This window comes from Triplophysa rosa, linkage group LG1 (genome assembly GCF_024868665.1).
Source record: "Triplophysa rosa linkage group LG1, Trosa_1v2, whole genome shotgun sequence".
Classification (NCBI taxonomy): domain Eukaryota; kingdom Metazoa; phylum Chordata; class Actinopteri; order Cypriniformes; family Nemacheilidae; genus Triplophysa; species Triplophysa rosa.
In genome coordinates, this window is record NC_079890.1 from 32450119 (window position 1) to 32473256 (window position 23138).

At 38.2% G+C, this 23138-nt stretch overlaps 1 protein-coding gene across 12 annotated transcripts in view; it reads left to right on the forward strand.

Moving 5' to 3' along the window:
* Positions 1-8342: 8342 nt before the first annotated feature.
* neo1a (neogenin 1a) overlaps positions 8343-23138 on the forward strand; it is a 136875-nt gene continuing 122079 nt past the window's right edge. For 4 of the 12 annotated variants that reach the window (XM_057333436.1, XM_057333521.1, XM_057333514.1 and 1 more), the window contains exon 1: positions 8345-8920. In XM_057333436.1, the coding sequence (XP_057189419.1) occupies positions 8857-8920 (64 nt within the window). In that variant the 5' untranslated portion in view covers positions 8345-8856. Of the gene's footprint in view, positions 8921-23138 lie in introns of all 12 variants that reach the window. The other 8 variants (XM_057333427.1, XM_057333445.1, XM_057333455.1 and 5 more) reach the window with 5 other exon arrangements.

A 23138-nucleotide genomic window follows, 5' to 3' on the forward strand; every position in this document is an offset into this window, starting at 1 on the left:
CCCGGGGATACATCATAACTTTGTTACTCATTCGCTTTTCAGTCAACCATACAGCTTTGTCTTTCTGCCTAAACGTCCATCCCTTTCCAGCCACCTGTTACCACTCAGGAGGAGATGGGGAGGGGTTGTAGTATTGTTAATACTGAAGAAGAGGGTCTTTGGAGCTCCACCCCAACTGCATGTGACACTCTCATAAATCATTTTCTGTCCATCGTTCAGAATGGCTGCCAAGTCCCTGAGGCTGTGAAAGACAAGCCAACTCGCACATTTCTTCCAACACCAGTCAGACAATATCATCAGAAAAGAGAATAATACAGATTACCTGCTTGAGTGATGTAAACACATGATGTCAGCTACCATTAAATAGAAAAGCAGGGATCAAACTCAGCTTTGTAAATATTCATCTTTTCTAATCTGCAAATTTATAAAACAAACTTTTAATAATATGTTTTTATATTATTAAAATGAATAATAAATATGAAATAGCATAGGACAGATTACCTTGATAAAAAAAATTCTAAATTTTTCCTCTCACTGTAGGACACATTTATATTTGGCAACTACCCAAAACATCATTTTTTTCCTTTGAAGTTATACATTTTATCATTATGTGGGTTCCCTGGCAATAAAACCCAGGACTTATAACACAATGCTTTACTGATGGAGACCAGTTGAACCGTGTTTTTTAACAGAAAACCATGCAGCCTTGATGTTCATATAGATTTATTATTCATATAGTATATTTCTGTTTCGTTTTTACATCTGAGAGATTGTTTTGAGCAGTCAGTTTAGTCATTTGTAAAATTGTAATCATTTGTGTTGTGGCAAATTATGTGCAAAGTTTCCTTCATACTTAATTCAAAAGATTCAGGGAAGTTCCCTTATTGTATGGATTAATGTCGATTTTTTTCTATAGTTTTTTTTAAGAATAGGGCTGTTCAGCGATTAATCGCATCCAGAATAAAAGTTTATACTTACACAATATATCTGTGCACTGTGCATATTCATTTTGTATTTATAAACACATAAACGACAACTTACACATACATGTATATATTTGGGAATTTTTTTCATACATACAGTATATATATATATATATATCATTTAAATGATATAAACATTTAAGCCTATTTTATATAGATTTTTCTTAAATATATACGTGTATGTGTTTATAAATACAAAATTGATATGCACAGTGCACAGACATATATTTCTAAGCACAAACGTTTATTCTGGATGTGATTAATCATTAAACAGCCCTACTATAGATGCATGTAGATCAAATTAATTTACTCTGTACATTCCACTAGTATGATGATGTTTTTGCATGTACTGTATGTGATGTATGTAGCAGCGCTCTGATTGAATCTTGTGAAATATTACTCGTGCAAATGACGACGAATGGGCGAGTGGTCGTATAGGCTACCTACATTATAATTATTTTAAATGACCCTTAAAGCAGCTTTGCTATTGATTCTTGTTAGTAGTGGGTGGGGGGTTCTCTGTTCCCTCATAACTCGGTCCATATGTAGGGAAATGGGGGTGGGGTCCTTCCCAGGTTGAATTAAACAGAAGAGATCAGTTGAATTAGGATTTGTGGGAAGAAGCTCACATCGGATAGCACTGCCTCTGTTTGAGTCTTAAATAATCAGATTGATTTGACAATCCCACACCTTGCTTTACCGTCATCCTGCAGGTTCTATTGTGTTACCTCTCTTAAAAGACTGCCTCTCAGGTGTTGTGTTTCAGGGTGAAACGTGCTCTCTCTGTACTCTACAGAAATGCTGCCGTATAATGGAGCCGCTTGTGTGGAGAGAATCCGTTCAGCGGATAATGGCGTGTGTGTGTGTAGTATTGTAGAAAGCAGATAGCTGAGTGGGTCAGGCCTGTAGAGTAGCACCTCATCATTCATAATGACCCAGACGGGAAGTTGTTTTGAGGTAGGCGTACAGCCCTGGATTTAGTTTCATATGTTCTCTGAAAGGCTTGGTGAATCTACTTTTGGAGCGCAGAGATTGTTTGGGACGTGTTGTTTCTATGGCATCGCTTTATTTTACCTACGCCGAATGTAAATAAATGTGTTGTTTATTGTTAACAATAGTCAAATTGAAAAGCAGAAGTTAGGTAGTACCATGAGCAACTTGCCTCTCTGATATGTTTTGCAACTTTAGACGTTCCTTCTAAAATTCTTTATACTGTAAGAAATATAGCTGTGGATTACTACAAATGTGGATTTTTGAACCGTTTTAGTATATTGCATCAGTTTTGACTTTTGAGATTTTTGTGTGTCTGTATAGTCCCATGTAGCAACTTGTTAGCAAGTGACTGGATCCCCTTGCATAGAATTTGCCATGTTTTCTACAAATGGACAAAGTGCCCTACAGAGCGCATTTCGAAAATACGTGATCTCTTTCGGCAAAGAGGCGATAAGGTGACAAGTCTGACGACATCTAAGTTCTGTATCAGCCACCGTCAGTGCTTTAAAATGGAGCGGTGGAGTGAGCTGTTGGTTGCAATTTGCAATCTCACCGCTAGACGCCGCTAAATTTAATTACTGGACCTTTAAAACATGTACATATTCTGATTCATATTTTTTTTAAACAGTGCTGTTGTACATGACCTTGAAGGAGAGTATCATGTACTACATTCATGTTTACTAGAATCCTGAAGAGTCACAATCAAATAATCAGTGCAGTGCATCTATAATACGCTATGCCTTGGGTGTCTAATTATTGCTAAGCTCAACAGTCTGTTTCGGAGGAATTGTGAACACGGTGCTAAATTGAAAAACAAAACGGCTAAAAATGCCGAAATGTTAGAAAAAAAGTATCTGTGCATCTGTGGTTGAGCTAGAAGGCCACAAGCCCATCTGAACATGTGTCTGTGCGTGTCTGTGCATACACGTTTGTGTATAATTGTGTGTCTATTTCACGCTGTGGCCTTGTGCTGAACAATTCTGAGCTGATGAATAACACATTATGGTGATTGGTTTTGTCTGCTACCTGCAATAACTCTGCCTGTGGAATACGAACAGCCTGCTTTATTGTAACCTCTCTCGCTCTGTCTCTCTCGCTCTCTCTGTCGTCTTTACACAGTACAAATGATGGGCAGAACAAATTGGCCAGAGAAAATGGATGAGAAGGTCTTTGGAGAGGGTCTCATTATTTAAACTGTAGAATAACCACCCATTCCACTGATTATAATGTAGATTTCTTACCAGTCTGAAAATAATTTGGTTTACCTTTTACAGGAGAATGATTATTCTGCAGGAAACTTGCTAGCACTAAGTAGCAGTAACTTTTTGCATCCAGTACAGTACTGAATATTGACCATATCTACAGAATCGATGAATTCCAAACATGTTGCTATTCATGACACATTGTTTTATTCCCTCATTAACACATTTGAAAGCATGAACTCCTAATGCAACATTTATGAGGACTTTGGCACTGGTTTTGGTTCTGTGGCGTTGTGCCTTGGCTGCTGAAAACGGGGTATATTCTGGCTGTGAGACCCAGTGATGAGGGACCACTGCCAGTTGGTTCTCATCACGTTATTGTTGAGCGGTCCCTGCCAGTAAATTGCTGTTACACCTGTTCAGTAAGACTGGATGAGCTCTAGCTGAGGAAGGCCATATGCTGTGCAAACACCAATCCTTACCGCACCTCAAAACACAACAGCCAATTAAAGACGCCTTATTGGAATATGCAATATATTAATTAGACCTAAAAATACACAAGATAAAAGTATCGAGTATATAGAAAAAGTAGCTTTGAAGGGACCAGTTACAATTCTACATGTTCAGTGCAAGAGAAGCATGCTGATAATTACCACAGATAGATAATAACATTGATTTATCCCTCAGTTTGACAATAAAACACATTTAAAGTAATGTGCCATCATTGAGGCAAAAAATACACCATTTCTGAAACATTGCTGTAAGACTTTAGCAAAAATTATTTCTAAGAGAGACTTAGAATTGGCAGATGCCTTCACTGATATAAAATATAAACACATGGATGCATAATAAATGTGGGATGCATTTTTCTAAGCATCAGATGCAAACAGATGTGCATGTCTGAACTGTTGTGTTGGAGTCAGAGAACAGCTGGCCCAACAAATTGTCTGCTCTCGAAATGAACCTATGGCTACAATGTTTATGACGAGACCAATTTCATTATTTGGGGGGGACTGGGGCAGATATATTGGTATATTGCATATTTCAGTCAGTTAAATTTATTAGCTAGTTGACCATTGCCACAATGTATGCTATTGTAGTTGTATTGTGTTCACTTGTTTATCCAACAGCTCAAGTAAAAATGACATTAGAATTTTTGTTTGGTGCGTATAATGGAAAAATGAACTAGGTGTTTGAAGCCAACATGCAAACCACAAACTGCTGGAGAAAACTCTCATTTCGATCTTTTGACATTCTTTTAGAAGAAAAAAATGAAATGGTTTGGATCTTTCAAAATGAGTTCTGAAAGGGTATCACATTCCTGATATGGATTTCACGGAAATGAGTTTGACTGTGCTGACATATGTAAACATGCATTAACTCAATTTATCACAAGAGCAGACCGAGTCTTAGACACTTGTTGTGTGCTCTTGTAATCTTACCTGATAACAGCATTCCAGCGCTCATGCAGTAACCATCTGGACGTTTGCTCTTATGTAGATCCTGCTTTTCCATGGTTAAGCAAAATGCTATAGTAAAACTGAATTCCAATTTTGGCAGATATTCACATTGCTGTAATGTTATTATTGTAGATTAGAAGTCTGTAAGATAACTCATTTTCCTGGCTTGATTTTATGAAGGGTTGATCAGACTTGTTGGAACAGATTTTGATACACACTCCGAATCCACAATCTGTTTAAATTGACCGAGATCTTCCTGCAGGATATTTAGGTTTGTTGGTCCGTAATGTTTACAGTATTGATAATAAGCAGCACCAGCATCTGGACTTTCCATCACAGTTGCAATGCAATTGTATACATGTAGACTGACAACAAGTTTATCTGTAAGTATGCGAGTTCTGCCAGATTTATTTAGTTGGTTTCAATATTGAATAAACTTTGCCTCTGGCACACAAACATTTCTAAGATGCATTTGCTTTCCCTACCAAGGGAATAAAATCGATTTATTTTTCTTATTTTCTGGCAAACCTTTTTAAACATCGTTTTGGAATTCTTGGTGGTTCCCCTTTCACATCTTCAGTCTTTAAATCTTCGTAAGTTTTAAACTGTGCTGTGGAAAATAACTCTTTTTTTTCTCTCTCTCACTGTATTCACTTTGCTTTTTCATCCAAGTTCTTGCCTAGAATTCTCAGGAGCCTGTTAAAGTATTGCTCACAAACACAGTATCTGCACTATCTCATAATTTGCTTTGACAAGAAAACTTTTTGCCAAAAACATAAATAAACATAAATTAAATGGCCAGTGAAGTGAATGGCACAGTTCCAGAGGACCCGATGACTTCTAAGAAACTTAGAAATGGAGAACATGAACATACTTATTAAACTAATTGCAGATATTTTTTTTAGACAGACAGACACCCTATGGTTATATTTGACCATCTTTCTCGGATAAAACATTAGAATCCGACATTCTTGCCTGCAGATTTGCCTCTGCCTTAGATGTGGAATAAGAATTGGCTCTGGAGATGTGGTGGAATTGGCTTTTCCTTATCACATGCTAAAGATATTCATTCAGTGCTTGCCAGCCAAGTGATTCATGATTCAGATTGTTGTGAGTGTCTCACAGATGCGAGATAAAGGTTTTTTCCTATTCCCTCACGGTTGCATGTCCCGTAAGTTCAGATGGCCGCTGGTGATTGAAAGCCCTCTTTAAGGGGTTTTAACAACAGTTCACATCCTTTAACAGGAAGAAAGCTCTTAACCACAAAAGCACAGGTTGAACGAGAGGTAGAAAGGTAGCAATCTATGCTTTTGGTATTACAAAGCTTTGTCTTGTAATGTTATTTCATTGTGTACAAAAAATGCTGTGTACTGTATGTCTGTAATAAACCCATTACATTCATAGTACTGTAATCAATCATTTTCACGGTATGCTTTAAAGTGCAGAGTTGCCTCTTTTATTTTGTTAGTGTAGAGTCAATCAATGATACTAACATCTATGAAATTAACCTCAGAGTTGTTCTTTGCCTTAGGAGATGATCCCCCTCCAACAAACTCGGGTGGTTTTGGGGCATTTCATCTAGGATTGGGTCCCCTGCTGTGCTGTGGGTGAAGTCAGCCTCACAGGCTAAGCCCCCTGCTGGGCTGAAAGATTGCCGACCCACTTAAGATCACATACTGTAAGCCTCTGCTCTCAGCATTTCTTCTGAAGTTTGTTGTCTTTTGCCCTGACTCTCTGCTCCAAAATAATTGAGTGCAAGTTAAAGAAATAGTTCACCCAAAAATGAAATTCTGTAATATACTCACCCTTGTGTCGTTCTAAACCTGTCTGTCTATAAAATATCTGGACCACTCTGTTCAATGTAATGAAAGTTAACGAGGAATGGGGCTGTCAAGCTCAAAAATAACCAAATCTGATTTATCTTATTTATGTATGAATCAATCAGTTGGATTTGTGAACATTTTGGTGCTCATTTTAGTGATTGTTTTTACAGACACAATCCTTATTTTCTATTTGGAGTGACCTAGATATTGTTCAGACAATTAATGTCTTGTGTTCCAGAAACGCTGTAGAGGTTTGCAGCAACATTTGTATACGAGTAAGCATATACTTTTCATTTTTCAGTTTTCCTAATTTAGTTAAAGTGTTTGCTTGGAAACCTCTGCTTTGAGAACTCATAACTACACCCAAAGACAAGATTTTTGTTAAGCCGTGTTATTTTGTACCATGTTTTATGTGCCACTGAGAATTCAGTTACAGTTTGACAGCCTTATGGCTATCAACAGGAATGTAGAATTCTGATTTAGTGAAATTATATACAAATATGAGTTTTACCAATCAAAACTGAAAGTCTTGTTTTGGAAAAAAGAGTCTCAGATTTCACGACTGAAATATCTGCCGTCAGTCTGTGCACTGCAGTACATTAGCCATTCAGCGAACACTGCTGTCCATATGACAGGCAGTATGATGTCAATCCACAAAATAATCAGTTTTAAATTAATAGGGTTCAATGCTTACAGTGATCAGATTAATTCCGCCAGCGTTTTCTAAACCTGTATTAATCCATGTAATCCTCAGAAGCTTGACTGCCAAGTGCTTTAATCCTTTAGCCACCAAGTGAGAAAAATACGAAAGTAGCCATGCAGTTCTGTTCTGCCCCCTCCAACAATCAAATCTTCTCCTCTCGGCAGACTGGGACTAATAGAGATGCCATTCGTGGGCTTATGCAAAACATATGCAGAAAGCAAGGGATCTAAATTTTGTGGATAAGGGACGTTACCAAAGGCTTATGCTAGTAAAATATGTTCAGATGCATGTGAAGAGAGATCCAACATAAAAAATGTGTATGCATACCATGCATTTCTGCAAACACAGTAAAAATTCTACAAATGCAATGTTTAACAATTTACTTGAAGATTTATAGTCGATAGTAAATTGAAGGGTAAATATTAATGAATAATGCAAAGCACAATGCTATAATTGATATAAACCAGATGCCTAAACAGATCTAAGTACTATCTTAAATGCAGAATGTAAATCTATATCTAATCTGAATGCAAATACAAAATGCTAAAGGTAAAATCTTAATAGAGTTCATATTTAGAGAAGTTCTAATGAAAACTTCTACACTAACAAAAGGAATGAAATTATAGTATACCATGTTGTTTTGGGTGTGTATCATGGTAATTTAATCGAATTTCTTTGAAGTAGCCTATTAGTCTATGTTTTATTATATAAAGATGTAGCCACTGTTTTTGTATGGCTTTACAGAATTGTGTGTACATTTGCCAGTAGATGGAGCTCCTCCAAGTGAATGCAGTGCAGATATGGAAAACACGTTCCCTATTTAAACAGCAGTTAAATTACTATTTTAAACATAATTTAATGTTATAATTATATCTAGTTTTGTAACTATACGGAATGCATAGAAGCAGACATTGCTTATGAAAGCAAAACATGCTGAATTTAAAATTATATAATTCTGAATAACAATCTTTGGTATATGTTAGTTTTAGAATTCAAAACATTTCTAAAGTATATAGTATTCGTACCAAACGTTTTCAAAACAGTATTGGAGATTTAAAACAGGATAAATGATATGTGAACTTTTTGTGTTTTTAAATCTGTTTTGTTTAAACTAGTCAACGCTCAAAAAATCTTGTGAGATGCAACGCGTAAACACATGAAAGACAAACTTGAAAGTCATTAAGATAAGAAAATCAGATAGGATGGCCATTCCGGGCTTTTGAAATGGCTACGTGTCATAAATCCGCATGGTTGTGCGATCCGTTCCCTGTTTTCCAATGATCCGATCTGAATTCCTGCTGCTCGCTCGCTCTCTCGCTCTCGCGCGCTCTGATCAGTAAAAAATATCTCCTACAGTCGGGACTGACGCTCACCGTCTACCTCCACCTTTACGCACAATGTCTAGGCGGACGTCCCCGGTTTCGATTTTTTCCAGCTCGGGGTCCTTTTAATCTCGCGGATATGGATTGACTTTGATTTGGCTGTGCAGCCTGTTGAAGTTTTAAACCGCGTTTCTCCGGCCGATCGCGTCTTCCCTTTCGGCGAGCTTCATGTTTCCAGCGGCAACTTTCGGAAGTGACTCGTTCCGGATGCGTTTGCGCTACTAAACCGACCCGAGCGCTCGATCAGGCGGATTTTAAACACGGATCGCGTCCGAGGCTTTTGGTACTTCTTTGACTTGTGATTAAAGTGATGGCGGAGCGGCTGCTCGTCGCGGTTTTCTGCCTCACGATCACGCTTTCACACGCTGAGAAAGGTAAGATCGACATGAAGGGTCTTTAAAGCTTTCTGCAGCGCTACCTGCGTGTTTCTCGGGAATGTGAATTACGTGTATATGCAAGAAAGGGAAGCGGTGAATGTTTGTGACTTACCTTCTCAACTCACTTACACACCTAACGTTATGAATACTATACTTTATTCTGCACGCACAGTTTGCAGTGCTCATTTTTGCAACATTTCTATCATCAGAGCAATTGTATTTAGGTTTAATTCGCATTCACGTAAATAGACTACTCAGCTGGTTCTCCAATAAAACAAGTGACCAAAACCAGAAAATAATAACCCAAGTCTCATTTATTATAGGATAATAACCTCGTGCCTGTTTGACGATCAGTGCTTATGGAATGTATTTCACACACTGTTGGAGTGTCACTACAGCTCCCACACTCTTTCTGTGTGAAATCATTTACATTTTTCGTTATATCGCGCAAGAAGGTGTTACATGCATTTTTTTAGACGTCCAAGTGTTAATTTTACATTTGTCAGTATGTCATGCAAGAAGGGGGTTGCGTGCATTTCTTATGTTGGGTGTTAGAAATGAACTCTTGTTGTTTAATTCAGTCAAGATTGAATTGTGTCTTGTTGATCCAGACATGAAAGAAAAGGTTTTTTGGGGGGGGAGAATGTCTGACCTGTTTATTTTCACATGGGCACAGTTCTGACTAGATGAGTGAAATCGAATGACTTCATTTTGAGACCAAAAACACACTTTGCCTGAGATGCACTGTTGCTGTCATTTTTTTTAATTAAGAAAGGTTGTAATTTTCATGCACGAGATTCCCAAACGACTGTCTTTGTTTTACATTCTTTTTGTTTACAGTGCAACCGAAAAAGCTCGCTTTTCATTTGTGCGATTCATCATTTTGACTAATTTGTTTCAGCAACATGTTGGAATCTGTTCGGCCGGTTGTTCTTTATTGGGATCACGTACGAGGAGTACAGGCGGTAGTAGAGTTTGCGGCTGGTTTCTCTTGCGTGTCGAGGCTGATGGAAGAGGCTCTGCTGCTGCATGAAAAGCAATGTGCTGGGGTAAAAATCACAGGCTTTGCTGGAGATCAGTACAAAAGAGAGGAATGGGGGGCTGGGTGCAATGGGCAGGCTCTGTCTGGAAAGTAATAAAACCAGGAGATTAGGGGGGGAGAACAGGGAGTTCCTTTGGGAGTTTTGATTGATTCCAGAGAATTGGACCTACATGCGATGCCAGTGAGTTTCAAGTTACTAATTGTGGGGTCCACTTCTGAAAATATCTGTTTATGCGAAACACGTTTTCCGAGGTCCTAAATCACACAAATGCGAACCATAAGCAGTTTGGTAAAGGTCAGGCCGCTAACATCTCGATAACCACGTTCCAACTTTTCAGTGTGCCGGAAAGGAAACTGGCATGTGTTGAGATGAGGAATTTTTAGAAAAGTTGTCAGTGCATTCTGTTTACATCCCGTCTTATCGGCGTTATCCTGCTGTGAGAGAATTGTTTGTTGATGGCTTCCCTGCGGTCAATGTAAACAGCATGCTAAACTGTATAAACACACAACCCCGTCTGCAACCACTCTGCAATGTAAGATATCTGCTTCCTCGCAGACCTCCCCAAATGCAGGAGTCGTGTTAAGCCATAATGCATATAATGGATGGTATTTTTCTACCATAGATACTTTTTTGTTTACGAAAATGTTATTTTTTGCTTTTGTTGTATGAGCATTGCAGTATTTATCCTATGCAAGAGCACTGTGGTCTAAATGTGTAGCACTGAAATGTTTGCTTGCAGCTGGTGGTAGTATCCGCTCGGCACGATAGCTTGATTGCCCCCGTATCAGTCTACTGTTGTGCATTATGATCATTATATGGAGTCATCACAACTGTTGCAGCTGCATGTTTTCAGATGTCTGGGGAACAAAGAGGATCAATATCACTGTAATAAATTCAGAATTGTCAGCAATTGAATCACACTGGAAATAGGGCGTTACAATAACCTCCAGCTGAGAGATCCAGCCTTCAGCGTTCTTTATTAATTTAGATGGACAATGGGCCCTTGGCTAATTGCCTAATGTGTAAACGAAGGCTTGATAGCTGCATGTAAATGGCCTGTGATTGATGGAAGAGTTTTATTGTACTGGCGGCAGAAGTGCTGATGAATAATTTGACCTGATATTTGTCAGCATGTCCTTTAGGATTCTTTATGAGAAGACGAAAGCTTTGTTTTGTCCTTGACCATGTCTGATGTTCAAAACAATAAGCTGCTCACTATGGGGTATGCAGATGTAAACTGTGCACATTGCGCCAAATCAGAAGACATGCTACATTTACCTAAAATTGCAGAGTACGATCAGAGCATGCTTCTTTTGGAATTGATACCCCGTCCCATAATGCATGGCACATGACATGAGCTTCCATTTCAGGAAACTATATCAACTGTAATTTTGAACTCTTTTGGGACTGTCAAAAGTTTAAGCATTTGAAATAACTTATTGAAATAACTTATTAATTTACTTTATCCATTTATCAGATGCTTTTATCCAAAGTGACTTACAAATGAGGGAGCATTTCATATTTTCCCTAAAAGGAACTGTTCATCCAAAAAAAGGAATCATTAACTAACCCTTAAGTTGTTCCAAATCTGTATAAATGTTTTTGTTCTGATGAACACAGAAAGATATTTGGAAGAATGCTTGTAACCAAACAATTCTTGGCCATCGTTGACTACCATAGTAGGAAAAATTGCTTTATAAATTTCTTCGTTCTGTTGAACACAAAAGAAGATATTTTGAAGAATGTAGAAAAGCAAACAGATCTTGGGCACTTTTGACTACCATTGTAATTTTTCCTACTATGGTAGTCAATGGCGGCCAAGAATTGTTTTATTTGTTTTTTACTTTTGGGTGAACTGTCGCTTTAAGAACCAATAATAAGCACAGTGTACATGTTTAACATGTGAAAAGTGTTAAAGCTAGATGAGAAGAAGACCCCTTACAAAATGAACTATTCTATTTTATAGTTTAATTAAGGGATAATCCACAGCTAGCCGTGCGTTAAAGGGTTTTAATGCATGACGTGGAGGCCAAGAACCACCTCGACGCGAAGCGGAGCACTTTGCCTCTGCGAAGTGGATTAAAATCCTTTAACGCATGGCTAGCTGTGGATTATCCCACTTATACCATGGTCATTTGCCAAGTTAAATCTTTTATTGATGTTTACAGTGAAATTTTCGATCAAACAGGTGAAAATTACAGTGATTTTGTCAGTTAAATTTCAAATGTAAACAAACTTACTGGAGCTACCTGTGCGTTAAAGGGTTTTAATGCGCACCTTCCAGCCAATCAGAATCGAGTATTCAAAAAGACCATGGTATAACTAAAGTTTAATCACATTTACTATAATAAAATAATGTATTACTTGTAACTTGTTTAATTGTAAGTTATATGACAACATATCTGAAATGTTTGTCTCACATTGACATTTGACATTTGTGCATTTGGCAGACGCTTTTATCCATAGCGACTTACATTGCATTATACTATACATTTGTTTCTAAGTATGTTGCATTGCATAATGTTTAATTACCTTTAAATAAAAACTGTAGACAGTATACCCTATGTAAGTATTTAATTCTGAACATCATTAATGCTAATAAATGTGGTCACTAGCGTTTCTTTATTGTTATCAGTCTCTAAATTGAAGTAGGAGTGGTTAGAGCCACTTGTGACAAATTCGGGTCCATTTATTGAAAGGATGAGCTTAGGCTATATGACATTAGTGGAAAGATTACGGACGATCCAAGCCAACAGCGGTCAATTCTGCTGCATTACCATCAGTAGTGTGTAATTATGTTACTGAGTGCTCTATTTTAGTGTACTGTTTGAGAAAATGACCAGTCTTACTCAAATCCTCATAAGGTAGAGTATGGCTTTTTATTTCTGTCAGAGGAATGTTGTTGAAATGGTCATGCCTACGGAATGTTTGGTGGTCAAGATCGTCATTTGGGTGGTGAGTGGATGCTGCCCCTGTGGACCTCTATTTGTGGGTAAATTCTTACTGGTGTGGGTTTTGCCAGCCGAGCAGCTGGAGAAGATTATGATGCATGTGTGATATGAATGCTCAGAGTTGGTGAAGTGACGTAAAACTTGCTCAGAGCTTCTGGTGGACTTCATCATTCATCTGTCTTTCTGCCTATATGTGAATGCGTAAGTGTGTATATATGTGTGTATCATTTTTTTCCGGAACTTCTAGAGTTTCACTATTACATTGTGCAGGGTTTGCCTCAATATCATATCAAAGCCGGACCTGAGGACCTGTGATGTGTCATCTGTGGGAAACCAAAACTGCGTGTTGCTCGCCTCACTGGTGCAGTCCAATTGAAACTATTATTTGAAGCCATTTCTCGCTGACCCAATTTGTTTGAACGTTTAGCTTTCATTCTCCGCCCCAACAATGCAAGGACGGCCTGGCTGCTCGCAGCCATCGCCACATTCATTAGTATTGTCCTCTCCATCTTTTCTCGGCTAGTTCAGCTGTCATGAAAAGGGCTCCAGTACTTTCCTTATGGCCTGTTTTCTAGCATTGCACTTAATCATGCAACCTGAAAGGGCCAGACTTTGTAGTTATCACACCTGCTCGATACGTTGATGATGCATATGGTTCACTAGTTTATCTAAAGCTTAATGTAAGCCAGATATGAACAGATGTAGTATAGTCTAATTGGGAGATATAAAGATAGAATTATGGCCTGTTCAAAGAGTTTGCACATATCTGGGTTACATGAACGCTGATAAAGGACTGAATGTCTGTCGAGCTGGTGTTAATAAACATTTAATGCATTGCATGCATTGGTAGAAAATAAGAGGATGAGAGTAGAAATCTGTCATTTTTTATAAATATGAAGTAATATTAATAATACCTCAATCTTTGCTCTGACTTAAAGTCTCAGAAATGAATCAGATTATTTGTTTTAACCTGTAGAAGAAACTCTAGGTTCAGTAGCCATTAAGTGCAAGTACATTTTAACCTCTGTCTGTATTTACATATATTATAATCAGTGTTGGGTGTAACTAGTTACTAAGTAATTAGTTACTGTAATTTAATTACTTTCCCTTGAAAAAGTAAAGTAAGGGATTACTCTTATTTTTTCTGTAATTTAATTAGTTACTTTTGATGTAATTAAACTAAATACTTTGTGTAATATATGTGTGTGCAATAGTGGAATTGACATCAAAATTCAAAGTCTAACTTTAAAATCTTTGCTTTAATGTATAATTCTCACATTTGTAATACTTTGGTCAGTTAATAAGAGTACTTTATGTAGTTTAATATTATTTATTTGAGTGAATTAAAAGAGCCATTTCATGCCTATCCTTGAATCACTTAACTAATCAAGGTTGATATAGGATATAGAAAGTAATTAGTAATAAGTAACTAAATACTTTTTGGAGAGAGTAATTTGTACAATAATCTAATTACACTGTTGAATATGTAATTAGTAACTAGTAATTCATTACTTTTTGAGAGTAACTTACCCACCACTGATTATAATACATTCCAGTAACCTTGTGCTGTATTTCCCCTCTTTCCGTTTTCCTGTTCTCAGACATCTCTGCAAATGTTATACGTGAGTAACGTCAGGTACAGCGTGCATCTGTTCCAAGTGGCCCAGCAGAATAATGCTGAGAAAAAACCATTGAAGGTGATTGCAGCCCCCCGTTGCTGTTGCACATTGTTTGAGCGTTGATGACGGGCACTGCGGGGTCCCTTCCCAAAGAGAACCGCTCACGGTGCGTCGTAGAGCTGTAGGGTACGCAGAGTATCACAGAAGATTGTGTGTTTGCTGAGACTCCGTGCCAGTGAACTCAGCCTGTGGCTCCTGGCAGCATATTTAAGATCTGCCATTCTGATCGCTTTGTTTTATCACAAATATCCAGAAACGGCTTGTCATACCTGCCTACTGCAAAAACAAACACTCCTATATTTGTATTACCCTAGGAATTTAGGTGTGGAAAAGTGAACGCTGGGAATTTTCTCTCCATGTGTAGATTAATATGTTATTTTCTATTGGTTGCCCTAAGCAGTGTTTGACAAATAAAGTAGGACATCTTGTTTAGAGAATTTCTTAAAATGGGTGTACCGAATTTGAGTGTGATAATTATATATTTTATAAGAGAAATGTGTACAACATGTTCCTCTTTAATGTAGGTGTAAATTGAATCATATTATGTCGATATATAGCTGTTATTAAAGTTAATAAAAGGGCTGAGGAGGATCAATGTGCTTTTGTGAGCATTACGTGTTACAGTGTTGTTAAGTCTATTTTTGTTTTGTTTTTTATATAAGGTTGTTTCTAAATGCTAAGGCGTTGTGCGTAGTTGCCAGAGCATGTCTGTGTGGTTGCTAGGGTGTTTTGGGTGGTTGCTAGGCGGTTCCTTGTTGGCCGAAGCAGAGGCGGATGCAGAAAGTAGATGATAGGTGGGCCTGTAAAATAATAATTCGCTGGAATAATTCGCATCACCCTTTAAACCGGTGTAATTCTTAAGAAAAATTGATGGACCGGTGTTCTGTCCCACTGTGGCGTCAAATGCAATTCACTAAACTTCGCTCTACAAATGAAACGCCATCACCATGCAGTTGATTTAACAAGGTCCCATGGCTTTGCGGTGCATGGCTTTCCCTGTATGCATCAAAAGTCAGCGCAACTGCGTGCGGTTTACTAGACTCGTGTTTGTTACAGGCCGGTCGGAGGTGTTTCCAATTTTTATAACCGTCTCTTGTGAAAGTAAACTCTGTGTGCACCTCAGGAAAATTTCTGCATGCTTTAAAAATATGCAGGGCTCTGGACTAACTTTTTGCACTGGTTGCACTGGTGCGCCTAACTTTTTTTCTTAGGTGCACCAGCACAAAGGTTAGGTGCACCAAAATTTTCGACCGCATCGCATTTAACCCCGCAGTTTTACCAGTTCACTTTTTTTTAAATCGCTGTCCATATTGGCAAAATTGACTTGTAAATGATTAACTAACAATCTGGTCAACATAAAGTTCTTTATTTGAAGCACAATTCTACAAGAAAGGTAACTTACTGAAAAAGTGTTGGTGCTGAAAGTGCTTCACTGAACTGAAATTTAAACTTAAAACATCTCAAGATAAATGGACCAGGGCTTGACGTAACCTGGGAGGTTGATGGCTCCGTGTCAGAGCATTGCTTATGATTTTCGGACCGATCAGGCCTTAACTTACATTATTCATGAACAAGTTGTCAATCGTTCTTTTCATCTTCTCTCATCATCCGCGGCTACATCCATTCTGTTTAACTGACGGGCCTATAGGCTCCTCCCCTCTCTGTCTTACTGCAGCACACACATTTTCACACGTACACACCAGAGGTTGCGCTAGACTTTTTATTGTCCGTCATTTTGACTGACAGGCTCGTAAAAAATCCGTCATAATCTATTATTACCCGTCACTATGGTGCAGGTGGCGTTAGGTGGTAATTAGTATGTTCGTGACGTCATCACACTGTAATTGCGTCTCGGAACTTGTTGTATTTTAATACAACTGAATGCCCAATAAAGCCGTTGTTGTTTATATTCATCTATATATTTAATGTTTTAATGTTTATGTACATATGTGATTCGATCTGGGAAAACCCAACACATGGTGCAAATTTATATATTACAGTTTTTGATACCATATTCAAGCCCTTTCCAAATCAGTTTTTATTTTGCTCATATCTTGTGTATGTAACAAAAGTTATGGCTGAGGTCGGCTGAAGCGCTAGGATTTTCAGGAACGGAATTTGGAGGAAAACGGGTTTAAAGTTAAGTGATGAAAATAAAAGCACAACAGTCCAGTATCACAAGTAAAAGTCACTTTAGAGTTGTAAAAGACTTACTCTAATAACAATTTAATAAAAAAACATTTCCCAGTGTTGAAGTCTATAAAAATACTGTACAAAACCGTTTGAATAAAACGAAAGTAAGGAAAATGGTGCGGGCACACTTAAAGAATGAGAGCTCTGCCATTATCACTACACAAGGAAACTAGCAAACATTACGGACAACAACTAATAAGCAGTCAAGCAAGTTTTACGTTGTTTATCATGTGCATAGTGTCTGGACTTTTGATCATCCCTTGTATGTTTTGCGATCGGATAACTCCCGGTGCTGCAGACGGGGAGCTCTGTCATCTCACGAAAACATTGTATAAAAAACTTTGCATGCCGTAGTTTACACAGGACTGGCGGGAAATGTGCATTGATACTCCTTCATTCTTCATGTTATGTGGTTTACTTTGATAGGTGAACTGTCTTTCCCGCATCCCAGCGCAACATCCGACGGGTTTTCCCAGATCGCGTCACATATGTCTAGTCAGTAACAATGACAAGTGAAAACACGCACGTCCCTTCGCGAGCATATCACGCTCTAATGAAGGGAAACGGGGAGTTACAAATTGCCCTCATTGTAATCCGACAAAATGACGGACGGACGGACGGCCTTCAGATTTTTCCGTCACTGGTAAAAAAAAATCTGTCAATGACAGAGAATTTTCGTTTAACGCGACATCTGATACTGGTACACACACGTACAGGAAAATCTGCACCACGGCCAATTAGAGGGGGGGTCCGCCCTTCACTATCTCTGATTGGTTTAGACCACGATATGGGCCTAATGTGTGTCTGTTGTTGAATCACAGGGAGACTTTCAGAGTCGCGGAGACTTTTTTTCTCCCTCGAACGGCTGGTCGCACCGGTGCGACCTCAGATTTTTCTTAGTCGCACCATTGAGAAATAAGGTTGCATGTGCGACCAAATTGGTCGCACTCTAGAGCCCTGATATGGCATTTTTTGTATTGCTATGTTAAATCCATTTAAACTGTTCATACCAATAAGAACTGAAGGAGCGTGGCTTTCCATCGATTACGGTAATCTGATATTTTCCCAGCACTGGTTGAGTAGCCTGTGTTCAGTCGAATTGTCCTACCTTGTCAGATTTTCCAAATTTTTGTAAAAATGGTCTGGAGGTGGACAGTTTTGATTTACTAATTCGGAAGCCGGCTGAGTGAGAATATCAGTGGAGGCTGAAGGACAAATGCTGCCATTAGCACTCGACTCATTGGGTGTTGCTGTGTGTATTTCACCTTCATTTCCAGGTGCCTCAGTGTGTTCTTCAGCGTCATTGTCTGGATGTAGTTTTTTGAAAAACTGCCGCATGGATAGCTGTTTAGCCATATTTACATGAAGAGAATCTACAGACAGCGATATTGGCACGCAGTGTAATGGCCGTAACGTAACTGACGTCACGTGAGCATATTCTTAATAATATTTGGATATGATTATTAATAAACAAACAATTCAAATGTTTTTATTTAATTTATACAATTCAAATTTAGAATTAATAATATTTAATAATATTCTGTCAGTTTTCGCCCCTGGGCCGAAGTCAAAACAGGTCACTCTAAAGCTCAGTTTATACTCGTGCGTAAGACCTACGCCGTAGCCTACGCAGAGCCGCGTACCCTATGCCGTAGCCTAAATTTATTTATTTAATTATCCACCTGGGAAAAAGTTAAAGTCTGATTGCTCAGAAAACAAATGCAAAACTCTTCTTTAAAAGGGTTAGGGGTTTGCCGTAGGGCTGTGTATTGGCAAGTGCCTCCCGATACGATACATATCACGATAGATGGGTCACGATACAATATATTGCTATGTATTTCGATACGATACACATTTGCGATATATTGCAATACTTTAAATAGAAAATGTAAAAACTAGAGCTAGAAATACAACATGCTTTGCACCACCGGGGGTTTTCTGTAAGGATAAGTGTAAAACCATCCCTTACCTCTGCAGAGTGGCCATGATGTGCGATGCATGGACCTTTAGATCAGAGGTTTGGGTTCTCAAACTGTGGATTGCGCCCCTCAAGTGGGTAGCACAGGGGAATAAGGTGGCTCACGCAAGTCACTTGGCTGTTGTGGTGCATTACAGTTAAAACACTGAACATGGGCAGAATAAAACCTCTGGTTCATCCGTGCTGTAAATGTGCTGGTGTCACATCCGTGAAAGCACAATAAATGTCATTGTTACTTTTCTTAATAAACTTTTTGTCTAATGCACTGCAGTAGCCAAGTGACTTGTGTCATGACTTGCGAAGCCTACAAACAGCATTATTTTATATAACTCATTACTCCATGACTTATTTTGAAAACCAAAGCAAACCCACACATCAGCTCTGAGAGCTCCAAGCGTTCTTATGTTTTTCACCATGCTCGCTTCCACTTACTTTTGGCCGTATGTATATGACATGATTTTAAAAAATTATCGATAGTAGAGGTATCACTATCGATAAACTATCGAAAAAAAAAATATTGCAATAGTTACATGTATCGATATTTTTGCACAGCCCTAGTTTGCCGGTTGAAAATCGATTATATTATGTGATGATTCAAGCTGGTTGAGATATTTGAATCGCAATACATGTTTTGAACAGCAGGGACTGCTGTGTTTACATTAACATTTGCATTTATGCATTTGGCAGACACTTACTTACATCGCATTATCCTATACATTTGTTTCTAAGTATATGCAATCCCCTGGGATCGAACCCAAGACCTTGGCGTTGTTAGCGCCATACTCTAACCACTGAGCTGTTTACTGCAAACTTGGAAAACGTGGATATGTTGATATTTCTTAAATGTAAAACAATCCAATAAAAGCACAGACAAAGTCTTAGTTCGTTTATTTTGAAGAGATTTTTGTATTATTCATTTTTTATTTGATTTAGAATTCGATTTGGAATTCTTTTTGTTACTTGACATAAAATATATTTTATTTTTCTTTCACAAAGAAACGTGCAGCATTTAAGAAATAATAAAAGAGCAGTTGTTAATTCCTAATTTGTCTCAACTCATTTTGTAAAAATAAACCGTGAATGAATCGTATCGTGAGATTAGTATCGTGAATCGCATCGCATAGTGAGCTGAGTGAATCGTTACATCCCTATTAAAACCCCAAGGTTAAGCTTTTCATATGCTTCAATTTGCATTATTTAATAAAAGTAATTGAATTACTCCTGTCATCGTCTGCATTTCATTTGCTTTCAGAATCGCCCTTTATTGACGTAACCCTCAATGACGGTGGGAGTTTGGATGCGGTTTTTGCATTATTCAGCACTGTTGCAGCGGTCATTGGGGTGCAGCATCTGTAACTTGTAGACTGTGCACGATTCCCTAAAGGAGCGACAGGAGTGATGGAAGCCAGCTGCTCTAGGTCCCCGACCTGAAGCGTTGACCTCTGACCCTGGGATAGAAAAAATAGAACACTAGAAAAAGCAGAGAAAGCTCCTGCAGAGTCTTTCTGACATTCCAGCACTGTCTTCTCGGACATGTGTCGCATGATACCAGAGAGCATGTTCACGTGGGCGTCATTAAGTGAGGGCCAGCTGTTTCTGCGTATGCCTAATGAGCTGTTTTATGCAAAAGATCTGATGATCATGCACATTTGACTGACTACCTGCTGAAAAAGTGCTCCTGCTATTCTATGGAAAGCACAGGAGATTTGCACAGATTATGAGCACCCGTCATTCCTGTTTTACAATCTGCCGCTTGCATAATGGCCAAGGTGCATACCCTTAGGAAAATTAACCATGGTAAAAGTGAAATTATCTTGTATTTTTGTCATTCGTATGCAGAGTTTTTACAAATGTTCACAAATATCATGGTTAAATTATAGTAACATCACGGTAAATTTGTGGTTGCTATGTTTTAACCTCACATAAAACCAAAAGACTATGGTTACTGTAGTTAAACATAGCCTTTATCACTCGTGCTCACAAATGAAGTGAATTAGCTACAAGACGAGTCCGCTATTAATATTTGACTGTGATTTGCAGGCATATTTGCACAATTCAAGGGCTGAATCTTCCTGGGATTCACCGTACACAAATAAGATTTCCACTCACCTCATAATAAGGTTTGATTTCTGTAATTAGGTAATTTTGGTAGTGAAAACTCCCATGATTTTCAGAGGTGCGGTTGTAGCATCCTTCCCATTATGTTCATCAAAAAGCAATTACATGAAGCTTCTAAAGAGGGATCTTTTTTATGCGGCGCAATTATACACAGATTTACTTTTATCTTGCATTTCTAACCTCTAGACACTCGCACAATCCCCCCACTTTATGGGAATTAGGCAAAATCATGTACACTAAAACGGAGTGATTGGATAATTGGTGGTTGCAGTCGAATACTATTTCCTGTCATCGTGGCATCAGTCTTTTCTTGGGCAAAATAAAAACACTACCAGTTTCTGTAAAGTGGTGAGCTTACACACCCAAACCAGCCCACCAGATACAGTAGTCTATTTAATTGCTGCCGTATTCCCAGCACAGCCGTTCGCAGTCAGGGTGGTAGGGTGGTGTCTCGTATTGCATGCCGAAAAGAGGAGGGGTCAGGGGTTCAATTGCCCCCACTGGGTAAAGCCTTAGATGCATAGTGACAATAGAGCTGCCTCACGCTGGCTACAGTGATAATTAATTTCTAATTAGGTTAAATCTGCTGAACTGTCCTGAGCTCACAGGCTCCAGTCATAGACGTGAAAGGAACCTATATTACCTCAATTATTTAAAGTGTGTAATATTCTCTATTAGGTCAGAAGGTATATTGTGCTTTGATGATTGTTGATAATAAGCTTAATTTATTATATTTATTTAGGCTTGATTTAAAGGCAGAAATAGGTGAGCATTAAAGAGAGAATTCAGAAAAAAAACATGACTGACTTTCTTCTGCAGAAAGCAGAAGATATTTTGATCCAAACAATTGATTTCAACTGGATGGAAACTAAACTACTGAGACATTTCTCTATATATTTTGTTTGTTTGTTTGTTTTCCACATACGAAAGAGCCATATAAAGGTTTTGAATGTCATGAGGGTTTATAAATGACAGAATTTTGATCTGTAGGTGAGCTATCTCTTTAAGGGTTCTGTAGATCAGGATTTTGAACCTCACACAGAATGAAACGGGTGTGGGTTATAAAGATTGAGGGTGTTATAAGTCGTGAGATGTTACATATATGACACAACTTTAGCTAACAAAAACCAATCTGTGTGGAGGACAGTATTTTACAAAGTGTTTTGGGGGATTTTCCATTAATGTCGATGCAGAAATCTGATTTGAAGACATGCTTGTATAATTTTATATGGCAGTATGAAACTCATTTGTTTGTCATTTTTGTCATTTCACTGTTATCTGAAAATGTTTTTATACTTAATGATGTTTTGAGTTCAGTAAACTCATCCCCCGTGGAATTTATTTTTGGTGAGCTTTATCTTAGTGCTAAAGCACACTCACATTTAAGTAAAGACGGTGACTTGTGTATTGTGGTTTTGGGTCAGCGCTTGCAGCAGATTGTATGAGTAATATTTCCTGAGAGGAAACTGTTGTGTGAAAGGAAGGAAGTCATTAGGAAATCTGGACCCCGCATCTATCTCCAGCCAGTAAACAGTGAGGGTGAGCATCAGCGGCCGTGATAGAAGACAAACTGTGACATGGGCACAGATTTATTTTTTTGTTGTTCTGTTTATATTGTGTAGCAGTTGCTTCCCTTCAGCACCCCTTTTAAGCTTTGATCATAACATTTAAAGGGATGGTCCCAAAATCATTTGATCACTCTTATGTTATTCAAAATCTATATGATTCTTTGTGAAAACAGAAAGAAGATATTTAAGAAATGTCTGGTTTTGTGTCAATACAACGAAAGTCAATGTTCTTTGAAATGTGTGTGGTTTTTTTTTTGTTGGTTCTGTAAGAGAAGGAAAGTCATACGGAGTAAATGATAAAGAATTTTCATTTTTGGGTGAACTGTCCCTTTAAGACTTGCTTACCTCAAGGTGAGGATGTAAACATGTATTATTCATATAGTCTATTCAGGATACCAATGTAATAGGTTAAGAATGATTGAAAAAGCTATATTGAACAATGTCTAAGCTGGTTACAGCTCTCACAGTTTGACTCTACAATTTAACAAGTTTTGATATCATCCTCTTTCTGAGCAGTCATAACCCGTTGTCTTGACTATATTCATCTTTCCTTTCAGCCGTTTAGTCTTTCAGTAGTTCAGAGTGCTTGCAGTCTTGTGTAAGTGTACTTGAAGCAGCGATCTCGATCTAAAATGAGATTTACCTTACACGGGCTAAACCTTCGCTCATTCCTCCCGCTTTGTTC